This window comes from Malurus melanocephalus, unplaced genomic scaffold, assembly GCF_030028575.1.
Source record: "Malurus melanocephalus ecotype Western Australia unplaced genomic scaffold, MMel_1.1 scaffold_110, whole genome shotgun sequence".
In the NCBI taxonomy this organism is placed as follows: Eukaryota; Metazoa; Chordata; class Aves; order Passeriformes; family Maluridae; genus Malurus; species Malurus melanocephalus.
Window position 1 is genome coordinate 66,092 of NW_026623342.1, and position 27,521 is coordinate 93,612.

Genomic DNA, 27,521 nt, shown 5'->3' on the forward strand with positions numbered 1-27,521 from the left:
GCATGCAGTCATACGGTTTTAGAGACAGGGAGAGCTAAATATGAGCTGTTTTGTGCTGGTCAGCCTCAGTACCAGATAATGTACTGGGCATGTTTCATTTAAAACTATAGCTGTGRCTGTAATTGTGTGTTTATTTGTTCTGGAATGCAGAAATGCTAAAAGGGACGGCTCATCTCACTACCTGCTATGAACTCCTCTTTAAGGGAAGCTTGGAAGAAGGCAAAACAGCTGCTTAACTCTTTAGGCACAGGYTCTGCCTCCATACCTGCCCCGTGCAGACAGATGTAGCATCACTTCTCCAGGAGTGCAGATCAGAGTGTGGACCTCATGTCTTAAGCCCTTGTAACTCATTAGTATAAAATCCATTTATTCAGGCTTTCACACTGCCTCCAGCTGGAACAAATTGGGTATCCTTGCTTTGCTGCGTGATTCAGAGAGATGAGATGAAGGGTGTGAAGCTTGTTCAYGGAGCAATGCCACTAAAGTAGGAAGGCCACAGTGGTTCTCAGTTGTTGGGAAACATGTTTCCTTCCTGCCTATTATTGGCTGGAAATGTTTGTATGGGGCTGGTTGCAGCTGTAATATTCTTCTTGTGCAGAAGATTCTCTTTGGCAGCAGAACTTGCCTCCTGCTCTCATGGCAGAGCTGTACCCAGAGACTGCCAGCCAACCTGCCAGTGCTGTCAACACAAAAGCCGTGTTTGTACCCACGTCATTTTGAAAAGTTGAATTTTGAAAAAAAAAAAAAAAAAAGCCAGGGAGAAAGCCAATAGTAATGATTTCAAAGGACAATCTGAAACAAGTAGTCTTTCTGCCTTTGGGAATCACATAGRTTGGTCATCTTGGTGTGTTAGCTGTCATTCTTGTGCAATCAACCATTGTTCATCACGTATGATCAAGTAGYCTATGAGTCAATTAATACTGTAATGTCTTATGCTTTGTTATGATTACCCTAAAATTTGCTGAGAACTTTGGTTAAATTGTCTGTAAAATAGTTACTTACCATAGGTCATCAACCAGAAAATCCATAAACTCTTGTGTAAATAATTTTAGGGATTTACTTTTTATGCTAAATACAATATATTTTTTTTCGTATTCACCTGAAATATTTTTTCATTGTCCCTACATCTTCAAAGCTGATAGCCTTTTAAGAGTTTTTAAGAAAAAGGAAGTCTRTTTTATCAAACTTCTGCACTTTTCTAAGTGGTTTATTGCTGCACCAAGACCTGCTTTTCATATTTACAAGGCATCATTGCTCATATGTRTTGGGAATTCACATGCCCATCCTTTCCCATTGAAATTCACATGCTGCAGTGATAAATGTCAAGGTGTTATATGAATCCACACAGCCAGGTGTAAGTTCTCTATTGTTCCAGCTGTTCTGCCARGGCTGTTCTTCACAACCCTCCAAGGATCTTTTTTCCTGTGTAACCTCAGCATTTGTCAGTTGGGGCTGAACCAATATGTCATAATATTGTTTGAGTCCCAATTTTAGYCCTCAGAGAATTTAAGGATATGAGGATGCTCTGCAGTGGGGAAGGTGGTGGTGGGGAGTAGAAGAGGGCTGTGCAGAGCTCTTTTTGGATCTCATTAAGAAAGGCTTGGCAGCAGATGGCTACATGAGGTGGCTGCTTTAATAAGACRGAATAATAAGAGGAGTTTAAAATAGTGTGAATGACCAAAACACAAAGTTTTCTCTCCATGGATAGGACCTGCTCTGGTCCTAGTGGGCAAAACTATCCTGGCCCTCTCTGATGCTGCATGAATGTGGGGTATCCAGCATTTGAAGGGCTGTCAAGTTTACTCACTTTGTTTGTCTTATGAATCATTTTAAGGCAGTTATMTTATTAAGCCATTTGTTGTCAGGCCTTTCTTATTCAGATGCAGAAGGAACCCTGCACTGTATCTCATTCCCTCTCTCTCTCTCTCATATCTCACTCTCCCCACCTTTCCCCTCGTGCAGGGTGCACAGCCCATCAAAACGCCTCAAAACTCCTTTGCTGTTGGAACTTTGCCCAGTGGTCCAAGGTTTGCTAAAACACAACAGCAGTTGTTCTGAAATCTGCTTAGCTGGGTTTAAACAAGACTCACTGATTGAGCAGTATTTATTTCTAAGAGATGCTCTTTAATGTGTTTTTTGATAAAAAGTGAGGTAAAAATATTTCAGCATTCTTACATGGTGGACATTTTATGAGCAGCCGTTTTACTGGTTCATCTGGATTCTGAAATATTTTTTTATCTCTAGGATCTGTCAACACACCAGGTGGCTACAGTAAATGAAATTTTTCTGGTAGTGCTATTCTCTAGCATATACTGTCTATAAATATTTAGATTGCTATGATACACAGACACAGATAATTGTGATTTACCTGTATCCAATGCACATGTATGCRACATAGATGTACACAGATATTTGTAATCTACTTCATTGGTTAGTGCCTATATGCTTCTCTCATTCCCTGCTCAYAAACCTCTCTTTTGAATTACACCAGACCCCAGTCCATGGTTATACTGTTAACTAAGAATTATYCCTTAAGAGAGGTGCCTTCTACTGTTTCTCCTCTGGTGTGATGTAAAGCGAGTGCTAAGTTTCATATTTGTAATAAAACAGTTTTTTACAGATTCTTGGTTTCCATCTTCATAACTCTTATAGAAGAAAAAAAAAAACAGAAATAGGATGCATGATATTTAAACAAGCTTTTTTAAATATTCAGAGWAAATGAAAGCAACCTTTATCTGTAAGTGTGAATTTCATAAGAACTTTGTCAGGCTCTAATCCTTTGCAAATGTATATGGAAATACATTCTGAATTCACAGGGTATTTTTTTCAACCCTGTTAGGAATATAAAAGTTAAGAGGCCACATTTAAATGACTGGTAACTCATCATGCAAATTTATAGAGAGATGTTAAAAAGTCTCTAGAGTTTTACTTTCCAGAGGAGCAAAAAATACATTTGTTGTATTTTTGTTGTAGAAGTAATTGATGGAAAAAGAGAGCAGAAAAGTAGCTTCTGTTATAATTTTTATTCTTTTATAATTAATGAAGACAATATTAAATTTCTTTTGCACTGAGAATATATTACAGGAGGCATATATATGAGACAACCCATTGTGCAGGTTACCTCATCTGTCTAGTATACACCTATTTCAAATGTATTGTGATCTAAAACCATTGGTCAATGTGTGATCAATAGACCATTCTGAAAATATTAGAATACCTTAAGGTTGCCTTGAATAACTTTAATGTTCTGCTTCTGTTCCAGAAGTACAAAAAAAAAACAAACAACCACTTCTGTCATCTCAAACATGTATTATTTTTAAAAGCACTCAAGACAGTACAGTGTGTGCCACTAAATGAATGTCATTTGCTTTTGACAAATAATAGGTATTAACTACTCTTTACTTTTAAATTTGCTGTAGGCAAATTTAGCTTTGCAAGAAGGAAGACTTGCAGCTGCCCAAATGGAACTGAACAGTGCACAAAACCAGCTGGAYGAGAAGCAAATGGAGCTGGATCAAGTACAAGCCATGTACGATGCTGCCATGAAAGACAAGCAGGCCTTGCTTGATGATGCTGAGATGTGCAGAAGGAAGATGAACAAYGCCACAGCTCTGATTGAAGGATTAGGTGGAGAAAAGGTAATTTGTACACATGAGTAGGTTTCCAGCACAAAGTAGGTGTGCAATTTTGAGAATTCTCKGTAACAATCATAACAGTGCTCGAGAAACTGTAGGCATGGTGACATCTTGATATCATTTGACACTTTTTTTACTTATATATGCTGTTGTTTTCCTTGAAGTTAATGTATMGAACAAAGTAAAGCAATTTCTTTGGTTAATTCTTCTATATGAAGATTTATGTTATGTCATATGACTTGTATTAGGATAAAGTTCAGATTTAAAGCCAAGGAGCCAAATTCCTTTTAGCTTTAGTAAGTAAAGGAATTAGGCTTAACCTAAATAATTGCCCTAAAATATTTATAAGAAGGATTACACTCTTTTTCTCACCAAGTATACAAGAATACAAATTTGAAGCTTGACTAATTTCCTGAATTATAAWTGAAGCTTAGATTTCCGCTGGAGCCTTTTACAGAATTATGGGCTAATTTTTATCCTCTGTACTGAGCTTGAAATTTACCTTTCCTGTGCAGATCTTTCTGGCTCCAGCCCCAAGGCTTTCAGAGGAAGCAGGATACTCTTTTTTCCTCCCTTGTTATTTGCTTTGTTAATTCCTTCATTGATTTCACACAAAGTCAAAACGGATGAGAGTTTTGACTTCAGCCATTGTGTCMTGGGAGGCCAGGACCTCAACATTTCTATGCACAGCTGCCCTTCAAATTAAATCAGTAAAAAATCTTAGATGTTTTATCCTTTTTTTTTCAGTGAATTTCTAAATTTAAGAGCAACACAAAATTAGGAAATTACAATGTTTTATTGTGGGTTTTCTGAAGCCTTGTGCTATGGGATCTTGTAAGAGCCATTATTCCACTCTACTTTTGAAAAATAGGACAAAAAATTTAAAAACTCTGTATTGGACTTGGAATATTGGCAAAACTGACATTGGGTTAAATGTGTGTTTTCTAAACTTGAAACATGTCACTCCTGACTAAGATTGCATGCAGAGTGATTGAAAGGGAACAGAAATCTGAAAAGAAAGGAATAAGCAAAATATCAGTTAATTATTTTGATTTTTTAATATGATAAAAAAATACTTATAAAATTGCAGAATCATGGAATAATTGAGATTGGGAGGGACCTCTGGAGATCACCTAACCCAACACACACACACACACACACATACACACACACACACACACACACGGTCACATACACACCCCTACCTTCTACTCAAGGCTCAGGGCATGGTTTGGTTGGGTTTTGAATGTCTTCAAGGATTCCACAAATTCCCTTGGCAACCTATTCCAGTTTTTAACCACTCACACTGATATAAAGGGATTTTTTTGTGTTGAATTTGAATTTCTCATATTCCAATTTGTGTCCATTGCCCCTTGTCATTTCAYAGAGTACCAGTGAAAAGAGTCTGGCACCTTCCTCTTCACACCCTCCCATACAGTTTGTACATGTAAAATTCCCCCTGCACTCCTCTGTTTCCAAGGCTAGACAATCTCAGGCCAAGGCTGCTCCCAAACTTTAKATCCTTGACCAGTTCTTTCTTGTCTGCAAGTCTGACATTCAGCATACTGCCTTTCCCTTATTAAATCCTCAGGTAACTGTTTTCAGAGCTTTTGCCAATGTCCTCCTTAAAACCTTGAGGCTTGTTTGTGTCTTTCTGTGTTCCTTCGGAAAATATTGGGTAGTTGAAGCCCCCCATGCAGACCAGGGCCACACATTTTGTTTGYCAGCCTGGTCCTCCACTTCCTCACATGACTGTTGCCATCCTCTGCCTGCCACTTCATTCCTCCTTTAAAGCTTTTCTTACCAGTTTTACCAGCTTGTTCACAAAGATGCACCACTTCATCAGGTGGTTGTCATCTCTTCCAAGCCAACTTCTGCTTCTGAAAAGAATGATTTAAAGACAAAAATACTCCTGTTTCAAAGAACAATTATTAACCAGGAAGAGATAAATTCTTAAGTTACATGTTCCTGTTAGTTTTGTGCCTGCTTAAGCTAACTCTTATTAAATATTTTGCATACAGCTTCGTTGGACAGCAAGCAGCAAAAACTTTCAGAATCAAATTACTGATTTAGTGGGGAATGTTCTTCTTGCAACTGGATTTCTCTCTTACTCTGGACCTTTCAATCAGGAGTACAGGAATTTGCTGCTSCAATTGTGGAAGAAAGAGATGAACAATAGCAAGATTCCATACAGTAAAGTAAGTTTTCATGTTCTGTCCTGACCTTATTCTTTGCCTTGCTGAGAAATTATATGCGGAGCATTTCGTTCCAGAAAAGTACATAATTGGAAGATTATATACAGGCTGTCATATTGCATCAAATTTTTAATAAATAAAAAGTCAGTTGACAACTGAGCTTCTAAACCAATATGTTTTAAGTTCCTCTTTATACTGTCAGACATTTCAGGATTGGTATGTAGGGCACCGCTCTGGCAAATCTGAGAGAGAAATGCTGTTTGAGGTCAGCTGCCCTGGGAGGAATACCATAATATGGGAAACAAAATAAAATTTATCAGCTTAGAATACATTTATCTTTTCATAAGAAGAAACATCACCTTTGCACCTCTGTGTATTGTCAATAAATACCCTCCTGTCATGCCCTCTACTGTGTACCCAATGAATTTAGTTTCATTTGAAGTATCTTGTATAAATCATTGATTTAAACAAAACCTGCATTTTGCAAGGCTTGTTTTACCCCGCTTCAGCACTTGAGCTTGCTCCAGTGTAAGCTTTTAAATCCATGCCCATTTGTCACCAGTGAGGCTGTTCCAGTGAGGCTGGCATTGCAGTAACTCCTCCACTGGTCTGTGTCTCTGCAGACAGAGTTGGCCAAAAATGCAATGGTGCTACGGTCCTATCATTCAGTTCCTGTTTATTAAAGTGAGCAACCTGCATTCTGGGACCGTGCAAAAGGGCAGGACCCCTTGCATGAATCTTGTTCTTTCCATTTAACACTTCTCTGCCTCAGGAGTGCCAGACCTGGCAGATGTTCTGGTGCATAGACTTTGCTTATGGCCACCAGCAGCCTTGCTCCTATTCCATGACTTTTAGGAGGTCTGTCTGATATTTTTCCCTGTACCTGGAAAAGATATTCATGCTGAAGGCAGAATTTAGGCCATAATAATCCAAACTGTCTTTCTGAATAATCTATGTTGCCTTCCACTTGGTTTTGTGTACATTTTTTTCCAGCAATAAAGGTTGGAGAAATAGTTCAGGGACTCTCTTCCTCTCAGTACAGGAGTTGAGGCATTAAGCTCAAATAGCTCCTGTTCTCAGCTGTCAAAGATTTTGACAGAGCAAAAGTATATTTTTTTCTGCTGCTGAAAAGTGCTGTGAGCTATTGAGCAACCTGTGTACAGCTGTGTCTGTGTCACTGTGAAACAGCTAAAGGTAGATCTGCATCTTATTTTCAAGTTTTTGGGGATTTGGCACTTAAAACCTCTTTTAAGGAGACCTTTCTTCCATGAAGGGTTTGTTTACCTCATAGGAAATACTTGTGAATATTGCTTTCATTATTTTTTATGTTAAATGGTATGAAATGCTGCTTGTAATGCTGATTAACCTTGACCTGACAGAGTGAAACTTGAAATCCAGCCCAATTTATGCTATGACTTAAAAGATGAATGATTCTGACTTGCCCAGTAAAGCTCTTTGAAAGCTCCTGATGATAAAAAATATGTAAAGMCAAGATGGATTTATTAATAAAGTACCACGGGCACTGCAGTTTCAGGCAAGATTCTTTACCACTGTGKCATGGGAGTTATCCTACATACACTTATCCCAGGGAGGCTCTTTCTCAAATTCAGTGTACAAAATGTTCTTAAAAGCTACTTACCTTGGGGAATATCTGTCAAGATTCTTTCCATTTAAGGACAAGAAATTGGATGTCTAATGTCCTTAGAAAGCAAGAGATAAAGAACTAAAATCAGCTTCCATGACGGTGTTCTGACCACATTACTATCTGGCTGCATCCTTGAAAAAYTGAGGAATAATTTCTTACTGTTTTTATATTGTTTCCCCTCAGCCCCCACAATTTGTCTCAGTTAGATGAAGAATGCCATAATTAACAAGTTTCAAAGCATATTTACCATTCTGTTTAGACAGTTYCCATTAGAGACAGAATTATGATTTCAATCATAGTTTAAGGAAGAGARTTTTGATTTTTCCCAGGGTATTAAGCACTCACAAAAGGCAACATATGGRCCTTTCTTGATACTTCACACCCCAGGAAAGAAAGCAGCTTTGCAGTTCAACCCAAAGCMTTGACATCTGCCTTACTTTGTCACAGACTAACTGACCGTGGGTGTATTGAGTCATTTAGGCACAACAATTTTAAAAGATCTGTTTAAAATTAGCCACCTATCTGTTTAGTTAGGCACTTAAATGAGCTGAGTTTCAGATTTGCAGGGTGACTGATCGTTTTTGCTGTAGATAAGAAAAAGTTCAAAGCTGTTTAGATCCTACTCGTCTGCTTAAGGAGCTAAATATGGTTTTAGRTTCAAATTGCTGAAATATGTGGCTATTAAATGCTTTTCTGTCCATTGCACAAATAGAAATTTGATYCCTAAAATTTACCTGTCTTCTGAGAATTGTTTGTGTTGCTTCATTRTGAGTCTTCAATAATTATAGCAGCAAAAAAGTCAAACAGGTAAAACAGCTTTGGAGTCTTGCATGGTATCATTAGGTCTCATGATTGTATCACAACTCTYATAGTATTTGCAGTTTTGCTTTAGGCTTCAGATGCTGAATTATTTGCAGGCTTTTTCTTTTTTCCATGTCTTTCTTTCAAACCTGTTTTTAGAGAAAGCCTACAAATAGGAATTGTTGAATGAAAAATGTAAGGAGAAAATTTAAAAAACACCTTCAATTTTATTATTTTCTAATTCGCAATATTTCCTGAGGTGCTTTTCTAAATTAGAGAGTTTGGTTTGCTATGTTCAGCACTGTGTTCTTCACATACACATTTTTGAGATGCCAACCACTTTTCATAGTGAATAAAATAAAGCAAGTTAGTTGACAAATTAGACTTTAGGAGATTATGTGAACGGTGAAGGGTTTTGGCTTCAGAAATAACCTTCCATGATAGTTCATGGTTACTGATCCATAGCACATCTTCTCCTTCCTCTCTGAGTCTCCTGCAGCCATCCTATATTCGTAAACACACTTGGAAGGCTCTTTCCAGCAGGTGAAAGCTCTTGTGAGCAAGATGACACTTCCTCTTGAGCTGGCAGGAAAAGAGTTTGCCAATACCAAAATCAGTTTGTCATTASATATTGAACTGGCTTCACAGCTTTTCTGACACTCTTTGATGAACATTAAAGCCCCAACAGAATTTGCTTCCATTATTGCTCAAGTGAAATGATTGATCYGCTGAACTTTAAAGAAAAGAAACAGTAAGCAATATCTACCAATTACACTGCATCATGCATTCTGATCAGAATAAGAATTAAAAACATCCATCAGATGTTTTAGTGTAGGTCCTGTAACTGACATTAATTTTATATTTACATATTTTCCACTGGTACTAATTTTGTAATTGTGTATTTTCTATTAGAATTTGAACCTTACTGCGATGCTTGTTGACAATGCTACAGTGGGTGAATGGAACCTCCAGGGTCTTCCAAATGATGATCTTTCAATTCAAAATGGCATTATTGTCACRAAGGCATCTAGGTATCCTTTGCTGATTGATCCACAAGGTCAAGGAAAGRTCTGGATTAAAAATAAGGAAAAGAATAATGGACTTCAGGTAAATAGTTAATTTACAATTTTATTTTTTTTTTAAAGTGTGTTTCATTTGTGTCATCATGCTTTGCCCATGTGCAATTTAAATCTGATGTTTATGGTATACACTTGTGCAGAAACTAAAACAAGGCTGACACAGAGCCTGTACCCTCTTGATACTAGGGCAAAATAGCTTGGAGTGATACATTATGGCATATGTATATTTATCATGAGCTTTTTAATTGCTTCTCATAGTGAAAGAGGAGCAAAGAGGGAATTAAAAGGTTGGAACATCCCCCTTCCCAGAGACTTGCATCTCCTGTTGAATCTGAGTTCTTCCCAGTAAAGTCTAGGAGGAAAAAAATTATGTCAGACTCTAAATACACAAGTTTTTGGATTATGGTTTACATCTGGGATATTGTAATTTGCTGTGGTTTTGTTAAGTATTACTTTTTGGTCACCCAGACCCAAGCTTTATCCCTCAGCTGAAATAAAATTGTAGGCATCATGCTGTTGTGGTGGATGCACACATGCCTACATTATAACAAACTAAAAGTGCAGAGTGGTAGAACCGAGTATTAATTTTTGGATAATATAATGGTTTAATACTGCGTAATGTGCCTCTGGATATTTTAATTATATCTTTTCCAAAGAGCTTTGCCTGTAAGACAAGGATTTATTTTAAAACATGTCTATCCTAATTTTTTTTTCTGGTAAAAAAAAAACACCCAAAAACCAGGACTTAAGAGATGCCTGGAAAGGCTGTTCAATTATCATCCCAAAGGATTATGTTGAATATATTAAATTTAAATAAATGAAAAGGAGTCTATGCAATTTTTAACAATTTTAAGACTGTTGGAACTGAACTGGAAATTGAAGCGTCTGATGTCAGATCAGGCCTCATATGTAACACTGAATCCCTTCCTGAACTCCATAAATATTTCCCTACTTGACATGAGTGTTCTAAGCACAAATCTTATATCTTCTTAATATCAGAAGATATTAAGATATTACAGTGGTTAGATAGATATGCAGATAAATAAATAAATAAATAACAATAAAGAAATGTGAATGAGATCACCTATTCTGTTAAGATTAAAGCAAAACTTCCGTTCATGTCAGCAGAGGCAAGTGTTGGTCCCTAGAATGTAATCATTTGTGCAGGATGAGTATAATATATATACATTTTATAATATATATATATATATATATTTAAAACTGCAATAAATTTTATGCTGTTTCCTGTGTGCTTTCAAGTGCATGCTGTACAGTGACTCGATCTTCCTAGGTTACAGCTATGAACCACAAATTCTTCAGAAGTCATATAGAAGATTGCCTGTCCCTGGGCCGACCTTTGTTAATTGAAGACATTGGAGAGGAACTTGATCCTGCTCTAGATAACATCTTGGAAAAAAATTTCATAAAATCTGGTTCRGCATACAAAGTAAGATGAATTGTAGACATGAAATTAAAACCCAATAGGACAGATGCTGGGTATCGGATAGTCTGAATACTGACATGATTTGTACCTTTAAAACAGCTGGAAAACGAGTAGTGCACTCACAGGGTTGTTTGAGGGGCTTTTTTACCCTTAAGCAGAAAGTTTAAAAAGTATAAATGAAAATGTAAAAAAAAAGTTAATAAATCTTTAATTGGATAAAATAATAGTTTTTTTGAATTCAGCTTTTGAAAATTGAGAAATGTGTTTTATTTTCAGGTGAAAGTAGGTGACAAGGAGGTAGATCTGACTCAGGGGTTTACCCTCTACATGACAACAAAAGTGGCTAATCCTGTTTATACTCCAGAAATCAGTGCAAGAACAACTGTGATTGACTTTACAGTTACTATGAAAGGCCTGGAAGATCAGCTCCTTGGCCGTGTCATCCTCACAGAAAAACAGGTATCGAATCTGGCAGTATTTGTGTAGAGRGGAGGCTTGTTCAGTGTCTGCACCAGGAGTGCATACATATTCARTGGCTTGGTTGGAATCAAATGCAAGAACAGAAATGTGAATGAAAGTTTAAAGGTTGTGCATTTGCTGAAAGACAATGTGGAGCTGGTTTTTAATTGAATGGGGGAGCCTAAACATTTATTTTAAGATCTGGCCTTGGAAAGAGAAGAAAGCAAATTTTTCATTAAAAATACATCATAGGCATATACATGACATACATAAAGCAACTTTATTCCTTCATATATGGCAAGGGTTTCTGTTCAGTCAGAATCTCTTTTATTTCTGAATTCCTTTTTAAACTTAATTTGAATTACATGAAAAAATGCTTATGAACTTGAACTACTTTTGCCAGCCAGGCTCTAGTGTGCAAGGAGATAAAAGATTCTTAAGGARCCCTGAACACTGACTTGACTCTKCTCTTACTTAAATTTGCATTGATTATGTAGAAGTTAATATAAGGAAGAAAATCCTCTCTCAGGTGAGAGAMAAAAATTAAAGTTTGGATTAGCAGAGCTGCTGCTTTCAATAAGTAGCTCAGGTAGGCTTGCTCATGCAAGAACAATTCCCTRCTTAAGGGAATTCATTCCTCCTCTGACTTCCCCAAAGCATGTTCTAACCAGTGTTTTGTGRTGGTGCTGTCATTTTCTCCAGCCAGCACCTTTCCACTTTGCTCAGAACCAACCTTTACTGAAGTAAGGACTGGAATTGAAGTGCCTTTCCTTCAGTCTGACATTCAGAAACAAGCTGGAAAGTCACTGTAATACACAAACTTCCTGTGARTTGTTCCGTGAAAAATAGAAAATCTGTAACAGCAGGTACTGAGGAAAAAACAGGGTGGGACAAATGCTATGAATACAGAACTTTTAATCTTTCCTCCAGTAGATGTGCATTTTCATAGGCAAAATAGAACAGCATCAGCAGGAGTGAATGGGAATACCATAACCTCTGAAGGGAGGCAGACRTCTAAATCAAGATAGAAGTGAAATAGGTTTCTCATGACCTACATAKAAAACTCTTCTTCCCACAAGAAACCTTTGCTCTGTGGGCTTCCTTTTTGCTGGACAGAACTGTTAGAGAAATCATATTGAATATTTGGCAACACCTAGACTCATTYTGGGTCAAAAATATAGTCACTGAAAAATATTCCTCAGCTAAAGAGAGCTGCAAAGAATCTTGGTTACTATCAGCACTRCTTGCTGCACAGGGGCATGGTTGCAGCTGATCTACATTTATTAAACTTCTTTTGGCAGATATGAAGACGTATTGGTTGTTTGGTCTCTTCTGTCTCAGTAAGAGATGAATGTTGTGGTGTAGATAGTCAGAGCCAATGGGATTCTGAAAAATTTAGTTCAAAGTAAAGACAGAACATGAACAGAGATGAGATTCTGAAGAACAGGTTTTCTATTACAAAGAGACAACTTTATGATCTCTGAGCTAAAGTAATAGATTAAAGCAATGAAGACATTCTTAAAGATTGCTCTAKTGATCAATGAAATATGATCAAAGAAGTGTTTATTCTTCTCAGCTTTATAGGTKGATCCTGTAAATATATGAAAAAAATCAGCATATTTTTGTACTTTGATAATGAAGTTCTGCCACTATTTGTGTTCAGAACAGGTACTTTTTATGTTACAAATAGGGTTGTGAGTTCTCTTGCAAACAAAAAACTTGCATCTGGTATGTTTGCTAATTTTCTGAAAGATACCTTTTACAGGCTTACAAATGATATGGGTAAAGTGCCTGATCCTGAACATATATATATTAAAGTAATTTATAGCACTTCCTTACATGGAATTTAAGCATGTAGTTAAATGTATGTTTGAGTGTTTTGTAGAACTATTCCTTTTGCGTAATTCTAATTTTTTTTGCATTAATGATACAGAAAAAGGAGTAAATGCAGAAAACTGGAAGACTGATGCTTAAGTCATTCCCCTCTTTTGGGATGCAGTCAATTGTGGCTTCCACAGAACTCCATTTTATAGCCCTAGAATATATTTCAAACAGGTTTCCAAATGAGAAGTTTGTGAAAATAAAGAGATTTGTCACTTCTTTGAAACGCAGGAGAACCTCTCCTGTACTGTATAACTCTGTACATCTCCTTTTTCTCTATCTTGACACATTGACAAAAATGAAAATAAGCTGAAGCCATAGGTGTAGGTAGAGTATTATTAACTACCCTTTTCTTATAGGWGAGTTGACTTGATTGATTAAATAAAGACAACCAGGAAGGGTATCCCTGAGCTGTGTGGACCGTGCAGTACGGATGCCTCATTTCACTTGGTGTTGTGTTGACTCGTCTGCCTTTGTTCTCTTGTCATTGTCTGTCTTGTAGAAAGGGCACAAAAATCCAAATGACATAGATAATAATTGTAACATTTCCTGTTTTATAAGCAGTAGAGGATTGTATCTTTCAAAGTCACAGAATCGTAGAAATTAGAAGTTGAAAAGGTCATCCAGTCGACTTTGCTCACAATGTAAAATCCATCCTTTCAGTCCTTTATCTGATTTATTTTTAAGTACTCAGTGTAATGTGCTTTTATCACTTCCCATTGGAAACTAGCTTTAGTGGTTTGTGCACCTTACTATGAGGAAGCTTTTCCTGGTAGTTCTGGTGTGTTTTCATTCTCCAGCRTTTATGCTGCATTAATCAAATAAATACAGTATACATATAAATTACTTTAATATMTATATTCAGTGTGCATATAAATTATTTTAGTACATAAATATTTAGTAATGTTTCTGTATTTTATGGAAAAGGCAATGAAGTCCCCCATCATCATGAAATGCATGCAATTACATGTTTTCTGTGTCTTTATAAGGGATGTTTCTTTTAATTTATGTTAAATATTCTAAGGCAAATTTCTTGAATACAGGAACTGGAAGCAGAAAGAATCAAACTGATGGAACAAGTGACATCCAACAAGAGGAAAATGCAGGAGCTTGAAGATAATCTGCTCTGTCGTCTGACCAGTACAGAAGGCTCGTTGGTTGAAGACGAGTCCCTGATAGAAGTCTTAAGGATCACTAAAACAACAGCAGAAGAGGTRAATTTTGTATCTGTATCTGCAGATACTTTTTGTAATTGCAATTTAAAGATTATATTTATACAGATTTTCATTCCTGGTTTGGTTTTTTTTCCATTCAGATCCACCATGTAACATCTGACTTCTTAACAAATAAATAGTAGAAGCATTGTAATTTTTTTCTTCATAAAAAACTTAAATATTAAGCTCCTACCCGGATACTGATCAATATTCCAGGCATATTTTGCAGGTGCAAGTTTGTATCACTTCCCATTGTGACAGGAGTTAGAGCACATGAACACACAATGTCTGTGTTGAAACAGTGGCAGAGGGAAGCAAAGTTCAACTGAAAACACTACTGTGATCTTAATCAAGACCTTTTCTTTTTGCTTGTGTCATAGAAATCACAAGTAATACAACTTAATCTTCATGGTCTTTTCCATTRATTTTAAGGTCAGTGAAAAACTAAACACAGCAATGGAGACAGAGGTGAAAATCAATACTGCACGTGAAGAGTATCGGCCCGTTGCAGGTCGTGGTAGCATCCTTTATTTCCTAATTGTGGAAATGAGCTCAGTTAATGTCATGTACCAAACATCCTTACGGCAGTTCCTTGGCRTTTTTGACCTGTCAGTGGAAAGATCTCGGAAATCTCAGATCACAGCAAAAAGGGTAGATTATATAATTGAGCATCTCACCTATGAAGTCTTCAAGTATACAGTTCGAGGGCTGTATGAAAATCACAGGTTCCTGTTCACRTTGCTTCTGGCTCTGAAGATTGACTTGCAGGCCAAGAAAATTTCMCACACTGAGTTTGAGACCCTGATCAAAGGTAATTTTTTTAAAAATGCTCCTGTTTACCTATGTCTGTGAACTGCCAAATTCAGATTTTGCAGTATTTGCATTAACAATGTGTTATAATGTGTGAATCTACTGGTTTTTAACTGGTGAATGAAAGCATATATAGCCCAGGAAGGAATTAAGAGATAAATTTTCTAAAACAAGACAATATAAATAATTTGTTATCAAAATAATGCTTAGATGAGGATTATTTTAACTCTTATATATTGCAAAACAGGAAAAAAATAAGTTCATTACTTTGTAAGAGAACCTATAGTCTCTACTGTCTGCCTCTTTTTCAAGYTGCCATATATCTATGTGGGATTTTAGACAATCAGCAAAAGCTCTCTTGATGGCTCATGAGCAGGCATATGAATGCTGCACCAGATTTCAGGATCAGCACAAAAAAAATTGTAAAACACTTTTACATTGCATTGCATTATGTCACCACTGTATGTCACTACTCAGACATAACGACAAAGAAAAATTTGAGTAAGGTTTATAAAATTTGGTGGGGGTTGACCTCTCTGTCTCCAAGACAAGCGCAATCTGGTACAAAGACAAGTACAGTCAGGTGCTTGGCATCCAAATATCTCAGTCKGTTTGGCAAACACGGAGTTACTGTTCAGCTGTGGCTCAGCTGTGCTGGGAGTGCACATGGGCATGAGGCTGAGTGGTGGTTGAGCTAAGAGCTGTTGATGTTGCACAGTCCTGGAAATGAATGCACCATGTGCTTTCTTATTCTTTAGTATCGATGAAAGGAGGCTCTACTAACTATAAGTCCTTTCTACATCTGCTCTGAAGAACAGGGTTTGAGTATCCTTTTCGGTAGTCACATTTTATTCCAATTCTTCCGATGGAGGAGAAGCAGCATGAAAATTACTGGGCTATCAGCTTTGGGGGGAACTGAGACCATTTCCCAATTACGTCTTTGTTAAGTGTTTCTTCCATGCAAATTCTAGGTCTCCATATCCTGGTTTACATAAAATTTTACTCCTGGAATTATATAAATAAGTGCGGTTTTTATTGCTTGTCATTTTTCTGTTTAGCAAGATTTGTTTTCCTCTATAATACTTTTTACTTTGCAGGAGGTGCCAGCTTGGATATCAATTCTGTGGAACCAAAACCAAAAAAGTGGATCCTTGACACGACATGGCTCAATCTTGTGCAGTTATCTAGCTTGTACCCTTTCAATCAACTTCTGGTGCAAATTGTTAAGAATGAGAAGTCTTGGAAAACTTGGTTTGATGCAGAAGCTCCTGAAAAAGCTGTTATTCCTGATGGCTAYGACAAGTTGCTGGATCCATTCCGTAAACTGCTCCTTGTCCGTAGCTGGTGCCCTGATCACACCGTTGCCCAAGTAARATATTCTTTCATACAATGGTTATGYCATGTGACATCTCCTGTGGAACTGCTAGTTCCAAACTTCTGTTCTCTGAATTTCTTGTTACCATAATATTTGTTGCAGCGTGAGCTACTTTGAAAAATCAGATCTTGAAGTGCTCATTAAAAATATGTGTGAAAACACTATTTAATTGCAATGAACTAGGAAGCAGAGCATGAAATAGATTATGTTGTAGCTGCAAGAATTGTGTGGTGCTTTCAAAGTGGAGTAATGAAACCTGTAAAGAAGYTGCATTCCTSTGGTGAATCAAAAGATACTTCCCTRTTCTTTTTCACAGAAGAGGTGGAAAGAGAATAATTCACTTTTATGACAGGTGCACTAAAGTAGCAGATAAACTGTTTACTTACCCTGCTTAAGGCTGTCTGTGGCAGTCATAAAAGAAAGTGCMGTAGATTAACAGTTTCTCTACAGTCTGTAATATTTTGGTTTTTCTTCTCTGTAGGTGTAAAAGACGTATATGAGCCTATGAATATCTTCTCTTCACTTTAAAATTTTTTTTTAATACTGGAAAGTAGTAGCTTTTCTTTCCTGCATCTCTCAATTTACATGTTACATGCTGTGATAGTAACTGTGTTATATTTAGGGGACACCATTTTTTCATGGGCCTCTTTTTCAACAAGGCTCCCTCCATCCTTTTTAATTTTCTACTTTTCAGTCAGTAAGTAKGAGAGCAGTATGGGAGCTCCATCTGCAACAATTTAAACAGAGCAAAATAATGAAGCTGCTACTAATTTATCAACGCCCTTATTGTCTTGCACAGCCGTCTCTGAGAAAGAATGTCTCTGAACAATGGTTGCAAAAAGAAGTCATTATTTTAATTTTGGAGGAGTGAGGGGGTGTTTTTTGTTACTTTCTTCTTTATCTCTTCTTTCCTTACTGTATTTTCCCAAGTGTTATAAATTCTACCTGTCTTCACTAGGACAAAATTTACACTTGGTAGTGGATGACTGAGGTTTTTTTCCCCTACAATTGACATCCTTGTCAGTCCACTTTGTTCCTCAGTGCTTCTCTTCATGATACATGACTCAGAATAGGTGCCAGTCATTACATAACTGCATAAAAAAAACATAAAAAAAATAGAAGCATAAGGAAGGTTTGGCCGTTAAGGATAAAGTCTGAGCTGTGTTTATGTTTTGTAGAAAGAGATATTCAATGTAAGAGACTTGAACTGGATAATCACTGGACAGGAGAATTTTGTTTGAAGTTCYAATAAATATATGGAAGACTGTAACTGGGTCAGGTGAAAGGCCTGTTTAATCCACTATGCTGTAGAGACAGTGTCAACAATGCATGCTTAGAGGAGCTAGGAATGGAACTGGTGTAGAGAAACTCTTTTATTTGGCTACCCACCAAGTTTTAGCAGGCAGCAATTTTGGGGCACTATCTGGGCTCTCCTCAGAGCTGACACTGCATCTATTCTGCATGGATTTTTTTTTCCAGTTCTTTAAATAACTCCATTTAGCATCTTCTAGCAGCAGTGTTCACAGGACGGCTGTTGCGTAAGCAGAACTCTTTCTCTTCTTTGTTTGAAGTTTGCTGTGTGAGAATTTCAGTGGTTGCCTCCTGTGGACTGTAACTTTTGTTACACCAAAGTTGAAAATGAAAGTTTAGACAGTCATTGCCTTCCAGTGTAGATATTGGTAAATTCCACATCAGCGATTAATGCTAAATTATAAAGTAAAGATACACATGTTTTTCTGGTCACATTTTTTTTTTCCAGGCTCGGCATTACATTGCAGAATCTCTTGGAGGGAAATATGCAGAAGGATTTATTCTTGAAATGGAAGCAATGTGGACAGAAAGTGACTGTCGAACACCTTTAACATGCCTTTTATCAGTGGGGTCTGACCCCACTGAAAATATAGAACGTCTTGCCAAATCAAAGGTACCCTCCTAAAATGAGTGTGCTGCAGCTTATAAAGACTTTTTAAACTCTTTTTTGCACTAGAAGTGGTATTTCCAGTCTTTAAAGAAGTTCTAATAATGATATTTATATTCATGCTAGTGTTCTCTGGAAGTTAATTTTGGACCAGTAGCCAAAATGTGTTTGCTAGGAAGTGGAAATGTTGCAGCCTTTCTTTTCACATTTATTTGATTCCAGTGAGCCATCCRTCTTTATCCAGCAGACTGTGGTAGTTCACTACTTAGGAAAAGCACTGAACTATGAGAACAAAACAACATTTGTGGTTTACCTTGTGTTGCATTCACTGCAGGAGCTGACAGTAATGTTGGTTACAGAAAGATATGCGGAAAAAAATTGTAAATATGGTGACAAGAGAAATTAATTTGAGCACCCTAGCGTTCAGAATGTACACTTGATGGAGGCATTCAACATTTCCTATGGAATGGCATCACTTTAATGCACTCTGTACTCTGTTTTATGGTTCACAATGTAGATGCATGTAAAATTTTCCCAGGAAGAAGTTATTTACAGTAGATCTCCATAAATTTTCCTCCTTGTTAGAATGCAYCTTCATTTAATGGGGCAGGATTTTAGTGTACAGTAAGTAAGATATGCTTGCAAAAGTGGGGAGCMCCCACAAATCTCTTTAGCTTATTAGTTATAAAGTGAAGATGCTCATTCTGTTTGAAAATCAGAACTCTTATTTGTCTGTCTGTGCTGAAGATGGCTTAAATTATGCCCTATCTCTCACTTAGTGTTTAAATTTAGTAATCTTAAATCTGAAGGGATTAATCTGATCCTTGTCTGCTTGCTGTCAGAMCAAAAGGATATTGCAGGGGACAGTCTAAATATGTTTTAATGCTTTCAGGAAATGTGCACAGAATAAACAAAAAGTGAGGTTTTAAAAGAACTCAAGGGATTGCCTTGTTTATTCACACACGGTTTATGAACAAGGCAACATCAGCTGGCTCCCATAACTTGAAGTTCAACTGGAAATGTAAAGTCAATGACACTGTTTAACTGTAAAGTCCTTTTCTAATCTCTTGAAGTAAAGACCTAACTACACAGCATCTAGAAACCTTTCAAGTTTACAAAAGCCATCCAAATGCCACAAAATGAGCTACAAACACAGATATTTTTGAAAACAAAAATGTATATAACAATGTGGAACTTGAGGAGCATTTAAGCAGTTCTTTACCTTTTGGAACATGTGTCTAGAAACAATTTCCAGTTTTCAGAAATGTTTGCAAGGGAGYTTTGTGTTTATTTTGCTAGTTTGTCAGCAAATTGTGCTTGCTTAGTTTCTGTCTTTCTTTGGGATTTCTTTAGTTCTTTTTCAGCCTAAATCTTTAATATAATTAGCTGTACCAGGGGTGTGGTCTTGGAGGGGARTGGTGGTGGTGTTGAGTTTTTTTCTTCTTAATGATAAAAAACTTGGGTCTCTTTTTTTCAATGATTTCCCTTTCACAGTCATTATTTGTAGTCTTAAAAWGGATTTTCCATACTGATGCTACCTTTAAGTATGATTTTAACAGCATAGATCAGTTATCTGCAGTTGGTAATGTTCAAGTCAGTGTCCAGTATTTATTTTTCACTCTAAAATTTTGTTGTTCAGGTAACCTTCTCAGAAAGAAAAGAGAATGGTATCTGTGACTGCTGAGTTTATAACCTTCTTTATAAACCAACAAGCTCTATCTTAAAACTAGTTGCATTTCTGCCCCCTTGAAATTCACTTTAAAATGGAGTGAAAAATTAACTTTCAGGATTAAAATGAAGTTTTTTATGCCAGCACTTTGACTSCATTAAAATCAGATCTTTTTTTTCGATGGTAGAGATAGTTTCTTCTTTTAGGGAATGATGCACAGAACCTTCAACAGAACTTTCAGGGCCACTGTAGTGACAAAAATGCCAGATTTTTCATCTGGATAGCAATATATTAGGATGACACAGATATGCTGATATGACTCACTATTGAAAGAARTGTTCTGTATGCAGACATTTTGATAGAGCTCTTTCAGAAGGAGTAAAATGAGGACAACTCATAGTGAAATTTTTTTTTCCTTCTCATGGTGTTTCTATAACCTTTAATGATTGTACATTTGAGAGGTAACACTGCTGAGAAGAGCAAATTACGAGAAGATGCTTTATTAGAGAATAATATACCTGCTGAATCTTCATGCACTCTTACTCATCACCTTTGACTTATGGGAGTGCTAGCTGTACCYAGATTCATCTTAGAAAAGAAAAGGTGTTTTGCTCCTCTGGCACATAACCAACTTCACAGGCTGTTCAGCTTTGCTTTTAGCTACAGTTTCAGGTTTCACTGACCTGAGAGTAGGATTTAACTGCTTTCTTATCTTTGGCATTCTCGTCTCCTCAAATCCTGCCAGCATACAGGGGATCACATAGAGCAGCTGTATTTATACTGTTCTGTAAAATCAGGTCAGGGCCCATTCTCTGACCCTACGGCCAAATGACCCAGCGCAGYTTGTGTCCATATGCTTGACCTTCTTCTCCTGCAAAAGTAGGGCAGCTTCCTCCACGCTGTTTTGGAGTGCATGTCTTCTTTCCTTTCTGTTTCACAGTGAGACAGTCTGAGTAGCTGTAGAGGTCAGGATTAACCTTTGTAACTCTCAGCCAGCTGAACACAGGCCCAGATTGATAAGTTTTTATGCAGCTTATTGCTCGCTGCATGAGGGATACTCATCTGTAGTTCTTGAACATGAAACTGTCCAAGAAATAAAAGGTTTTTTTTCATCAATTCTTTTTTCCTCAWCATACATGCAGAATAATAAGTTTAACTGGGCTTGACAATTCTGGTTTTCCCTGGCAGGAGTCAGGCAGCCAGCCTGAGCCTGACTTACTTTAAAAGATGRAGAGTAGCAAGAACAATAAGCAAGAGAGGATCTGCCTGCCTGTTACTAACAGGCTTTATGGTCCTGAGCTCAGCCTTATCTTTTTTAGACTCCCTTGTGAGAGCTTTTATCATCTTCTGGTTTTCTGGACAACTGGCTTTACTCTCCCGGAGCTTCTGGGGAAAACACCATAAAATTCTAGAATTCTTATGTTTGAATTTATAAGCTTTGTCTCTTCTGAACCTAGATCTGCTCTAGATCTGCTRGGGCTGGCAGATCACCAAACCAGAATTCTCTGAATCAGTGGCTCCACAGCTGCCATTTAACAGTACAGGATGTTTCCTGAGCAATGCTTAAATGTGAACCAGTCTTTCCTGCACTACTTGCTTCGTTGTCTGTTCTCTTTTAAATGAAATAAATATGTTCAGACAGTAAAAATTCACCAGAATTGTTTGGTCCACTCTCTGCTTTATTTATTATCTGAAACTCTGATATCTGTCCATCTCAAGATAGTCCACATCATAGGAAAAAGAATGGTCAGGCTATGTTTASGTCTTGCTTTATTTGGAAAAGGATGGAAAAATATTTCAGATGTCTTATCTTATAGACTTTGTTAGACCAGCAAAAAAAAAATATTTCCAGTGGGTGTTGTTTTCTTCCAACATGTGAAAGATAAGAAAAACTTGAAGGGTTTTGCTTGTTTTTTACTTTTTTTTCTTTACTTTGTTTTAATATAATGTCTCCATTGATAATGAATGGTTTTCTTTGTGGAAGAATAACACAACATGTGGATCTACGGAAGAAACACATCACATATAATTCTAAGTAACTMCATGAAAATTAAACTTTCTTTTTTMCTTTCAGAACATTCCATGTCGTGCCATCTCAATGGGTCAGGGCCAGGAAGTCCATGCAAGGCACCTGTTGAATCAGTGCATGCAAGAGGGAGGATGGCTCCTTTTACAGAACTGCCACCTTGGCTTGGAATTTCTTGATGAATTAATGGACACCATCACAACAAAAGAGTCTATGAGTGAAGATTTCAGAACCTGGATCACTACAGAGGCTCACCCAGAGTTTCCTATTAGCCTTTTACAGTCCTCTATAAAATTTACCAATGAACCTCCTCAAGGTAGGAATGATTTCCCTTCCCACTGGAGAGATTGCTGCTGTTCCAGGAAGGTTGGGCAGAATGTTGGTCTCACTGTGCAGCTTCTTGCAACTGCCAGCCTTGGACATTACTGACCTAGGGCATCCCCTGGTCTTCTGGGCYTCCATGCACCTCCCTACATCCAGATCTTTTCCCACTTCCAGGATGTTTCCTCATGTTCAGATGTTCATCTCATGTTTTSTGGGCCCCTAAGCCCCCAGTTTTCCTTTAATTATATATATGTGTTGCCACTGATTTCRGTTGATGATGTCAGTAGGAACGGAGAGTTTTTAATCCAAGGTCCTATTTAAAGCTTCAGACATTTAAACCTCTTATTTCAGTATATAACTTCCTTTGAACATGCTGTTTCAGCATTATACTCCATCTCAAGAGCAGGTAGTCAGTCTGCTGTTAAGAATTTCTTACTTTTTCCTCTTCTCTTCTTCCCCTTTTTAAATCAGTGCTCAGCATCTTTTTATTGCACARTGGTCCCCTCCTAATCATTTTAATGGTAGCAACCTATACCTCCGAGAGGCTGTTTTAGAAATAATAGCAAATTAGCAACTTTCATTTAGTGGCAGAAAAAGAGCCCAGTGTAACAATTTAAGTCAGGATGAAATATAGACAGTTTTAGTTTTCTAAGACTGTCCTGCGATAAGATTTGATTAATTTTGGGACCCTCTTATGAAACCCTTTCAATATTCTGAAAAGCTATTTGTTTGAATGTTGTTCAACAGGACCTTTGTGAAGTACAAACAAAGYAGAAGTACTTTTATTGTGTCATAGGAAGTAGGTTGACTTGGACAATCTATTCACTGCACTTGAAATCTCCCCTGGCTTGTGTGAAGCTGATTAGGTGGAAGGCATCATGAGAGGGACCTGATGTCAGTAACTCATGCTCGGGTTGTCTGCCCAAGGCAGAAGATGCTTGAGTAGCACTGCCTGAAAACATCTGGGAGTAGTGGAGTTTATGTATTCCATGGGAGCTGAGGCCATATCAGTATCAACTGCCTAAAGCTGTTCCTGGGATATGAAACGTCAGTGCTCAAACAAGCCTCCCAAAGTATTAGTATGTCCACTATGAATTTAGGTTCTCATCTTGTCACCTTGGTGCCTGTAGGTCRGATGGAGAACTTTCATACAAAATATTGAGATTTTTTTCAGGAATCAAATCTAAAGAAAATTACGTTAAGTAAAGCTAAAATCTGATTTTCTAAGCAAATATAAAAACAAACTCTTGGATACCCAGTGCTACATTTCATATGATGTCAGGTGTCTTTTTTATTGCCATATAATTGCTCAACAATTATGTTTATATTTCAGTTGTTATTGGGAACTTTTAGAATCCATTATTTAATTTAATTTCTTAGGCTTAAAATGAATTTGGTGTGTTATCTACCTAAAATAAAACGTTACTGAGGTTTGCCTGCTATGACTATCTGAACAGACAATTGATTCTAAGATATTATTTAATGTATAAGTAAATGATACTCCAAATTGGAATGGAGAATTCTGCTTAATAGAAATTGGACTTAGGAGTTTCATACTAATTTTTTTTACTATATTACATTTTTATTCTTACTTTCCAGGTGTGAAAGCTGGCTTAAAACGAACATACTCAGCTGTTACACAGGAKCTGCTAGAAGCGAGCAAAATGTCACAGTGGAAACCATTGCTATATGCTGTAGCATTTCTTCACACAACTGTTCAGGTTTAAAAATATATTTATTATGTCATAAAGCCATRTTTAATTTATTAATAAACCTTGTTATTAAATGAAAAACATTTTTAAAGRGAAGTCTCATGCTGGTAAATTAACACAAAATAAGAAAGAAAAGAACATATTTCTATTACTGAAAYTGTGTTAGAACTTAGAATTTTGCTCATGTTGGTCGTGTACCTCCAAAAGGGACAATATTTCAGAGGGGGAAAAAGGACAATCTAGCACTGATCAATTAGAGTGCTGTTCTATTAAAGTCTTGGGCAATGACTGTGTGATCTGTCTTTCAACTAACTGAACTTTTACAAATATTTTAAATCATAAAAACCTTAAAGAAATTTACAATTTATGGTTTGGAAAACCATAGTCTTAAACTACTACATTCACAATGGGAACGTATAAAAGGGTGAATATAAATCCTCTCAGTTCTGAAAYCTGTAGGAGGAAATGAAAGTAGGTTTTGGGTCTTGACTTTCAGGAGTTCCATTAAAGAAAGTGCTTTATGGATTAACCACAACTTTTCATCATCCTTTCGATAGATTTTGCAGTATCTTTAGTTTATATTTGGAACCTGGTTAATTTAGCTCTGTGGCACCCACTATCTGATATATTGTGGTCCAGTAGAAGCCTGTGGTATGCTTTTCTTTGTGTCACTTTGGTGTCACTTCTTCCTTGGTGGAAATTAAAAATTTGCCATTACCAGGTATTGCCCTAACAGYTATATGCTGCCTGCTGAGTCTGTAAATGATTCACTAAAGAGCAGTTTTCCCTACTTGAATCTGCACCATGTAGAGACAGCAGTGATAGGGATATATCTAGCCCATAGGAGGACCACATGCAATGATCATGGCTGATGAGTTTGGACACCCTTGCCTCACACAGTAGCTTAATTTTTGAAATTTAAAATCTATAATTCTAGAATCAGAGATTTTAAAAAATACTTTAAAAAGAGTGTTGGGTTTTTTTGTGAAAAATTCTAATATTCCTATTCTTTATATTTAGTTACTAGATAATTAATCAAGCATTTGGCCTTGTGTGTGTTCAATTTTTTTTTAAAGTTCCAGCTGGACTACTGCATTCTTAGCATATTTCACATATTCTTCTGCACTTAAGTTTTCTTCAGAATAACAATCAATCAGTCTTTTACCTTTAACTATTTTACAGGAAAGACGAAAGTTTGGCCCATTGGGCTGGAATATTCCCTAYGAATTTAATCAGGCAGACTTCACAGCCAGTGTGCAATTCGTTCAGAACCATTTGAATGATGTGGGTGTTAAACAYGGAGTGAACTGGAGCTGCGTTCGCTACATGCTCGGAGAAGTGCAGTATGGTGGCAGGGTGACTGATGACCTCGACAAGGCACTGCTGAATACTTATGCAAGAGTGTGGTTTGGAGAGCACATGTTCACTGAAAAGTTTTGTTTCTACAAAGGTTATGTCATTCCAAAAGGGAATACAGTGGAAGATTATCTCCAGTACATAGAGCAATTGCCAGTGACTGATACGCCGGAGGTAAAATATTTCAATACATTAAAGGGAACTTTTGTCAGATGAATAACTTAATAAGGGCATTTTTTTCAGAATTGTGTATGTATGGGTCAAGATTCGTGGGCCATTTTAGTGGGTATTCAGTGTAGATCTKCTGACTCTACCTCTGGAAGAGGTAGATGAGGCCTTCTTCTAACAATTGGAAAAAGTCTCGTATTCGCACGCCCTGCTCCTCATGGAGGACTTTAACAACCGCAATTACCTGCTGGAAGGTGGATACAGCAAGGTTCAAGCACTCTTATCAATGTGTATAAAAACCAGTTGGACTGATGTGAAGATGGAGCCAGAATCTTTTTGCTAATAGCTAGTGAAAGGACAAGAGGCAATGGGCATAAATTAAATGCCAGGAAATTCCATCTGAGAGCAAGAAAACACTTTTCTAAGTGAAGGTGGTCAAACACTGGAACAGTTTGCCAAGAGATTTTGTGAAGTCTTGATCTTTTTAGACATTGAAATCCCAACAGTCCCRGACAGACTGCTCTAGCTGACCCTGCTTGAGCGGGTGATTTGGATTAGATGACCCTCAGAGGTCTCTTCCAAACCAACCTATTTAGTGATTTCACAATTCTGTATGGGATTGAGCAGACATGCAATCTGAGAAATAATGAAAGTAAAAAAGCCCTGTGGTCTCATTTTGCAAGTTGTAATTGGGAATTTATTCCATTTTGACAACAGAAAGATGTGAATGTTGTCATGAATTGATGGGGTAGGGTGCAGGGCTGGTTTCAACCAGCTTTAYATGATCTAATGTGCGTACTGCAGAGGTCACAGTGATTGGAGGATGGTGACTTTTTTGCTCCCTCCAGTACAGGCAAACATGATGAAGTTAGTTAAAACTGAAACCAAAGAGAATGTTCTGGAAAATTGAAACAGATGTGAATGGTCTGGAGTTTTGTCTCATTTCTATTAAGTTGATGAATGCCATTGGAAATAAGTTCTATTAAAATTAAATAGACAGAACAGAACAGAAAAAAACTGGTTTTCACATACTGACAATGTGATGGCTTAGAGGGTGAGAAGTTTCCAAGGTCATAAAATAAGCTTTGAAAGTTCTGACTCTCTGAAGACAGTGAAAGCAGAATGCAAAGGCATTTTCCGAGGGAGAGTAAATGCAGACACAATAATGCATCAGTGGGATATATTTGAGCCCAGCTCATGAAGTGTTTCCTAGCAGTGTATGAACCTTGGCTCTATCAGGTGCTGCTTTCTGGATCTGCTTTCTTAAGCACTTGGGAACCTATCTCACAATGCTGCAATGTATTTTCAGATGCCTGTAAAAAATCTGTATGTATGGTTTGAGATATGGGAATTTTACCTTTGGCTTTTATGTAAATAGGAGCAAGTCCAGGAATGCAAACATCTTTTTGTCCTTCACATTTTCACTTATTAGGAAGAAAGCTATGACTTTCTTCTGTCGTTTCAAAACCTGTCAAAATTGCTCTTGAAAACCTTTAACCTTTTTATCTCCCAATCTTCTTCATTTCACAAAGGATACTGTGCTAGTATCCTKGATTCATTCCTTTCCCATTTTTAGTCAAGAAAGAAAGATTGAATTGGTCTGCTTGATGTATCCTTGCTCTTTCGATGAAATTTCATCCTCTGAGAAGAATGAACACTGGCTTCTGAGGAGGGCAATTGAACTTGGAGTATTGGGTTAGCATGGAAAGGTTTCAGTAGYAGGGAGCTACGGGGTGACTTTCTGTGAGAGGGTGCCAGAAGCTTCCCCCATGTCGGACAGGGCCAAAGCCAACCAGCTCCAGGACGGACC

The 27,521-nt window shown here is 37.2% G+C and overlaps 1 protein-coding gene across 1 annotated transcript in view; it reads left to right on the top strand.

Annotated features, from left to right (window-relative positions):
- LOC130575511 (dynein axonemal heavy chain 5-like) overlaps positions 1–27,521 on the top strand; it is a gene marked incomplete at its 5' end in the record, with an annotated part of 119,836 nt that overhangs the window by 66,084 nt on the left and 26,231 nt on the right. The window contains 12 exons of the mRNA XM_057369435.1: positions 3,420–3,638; positions 5,657–5,833; positions 9,189–9,383; positions 10,647–10,802; positions 11,076–11,258; positions 14,183–14,353; positions 14,786–15,164; positions 16,261–16,532; positions 18,298–18,462; positions 22,200–22,467; positions 24,075–24,196; positions 25,370–25,717. Of these exons, the coding sequence (XP_057225418.1) occupies positions 3,420–3,638; positions 5,657–5,833; positions 9,189–9,383; positions 10,647–10,802; positions 11,076–11,258; positions 14,183–14,353; positions 14,786–15,164; positions 16,261–16,532; positions 18,298–18,462; positions 22,200–22,467; positions 24,075–24,196; positions 25,370–25,717 (2,655 nt within the window). The remainder of the gene's footprint in view (positions 1–3,419; positions 3,639–5,656; positions 5,834–9,188; positions 9,384–10,646; positions 10,803–11,075; positions 11,259–14,182; positions 14,354–14,785; positions 15,165–16,260; positions 16,533–18,297; positions 18,463–22,199; positions 22,468–24,074; positions 24,197–25,369; positions 25,718–27,521) is intronic.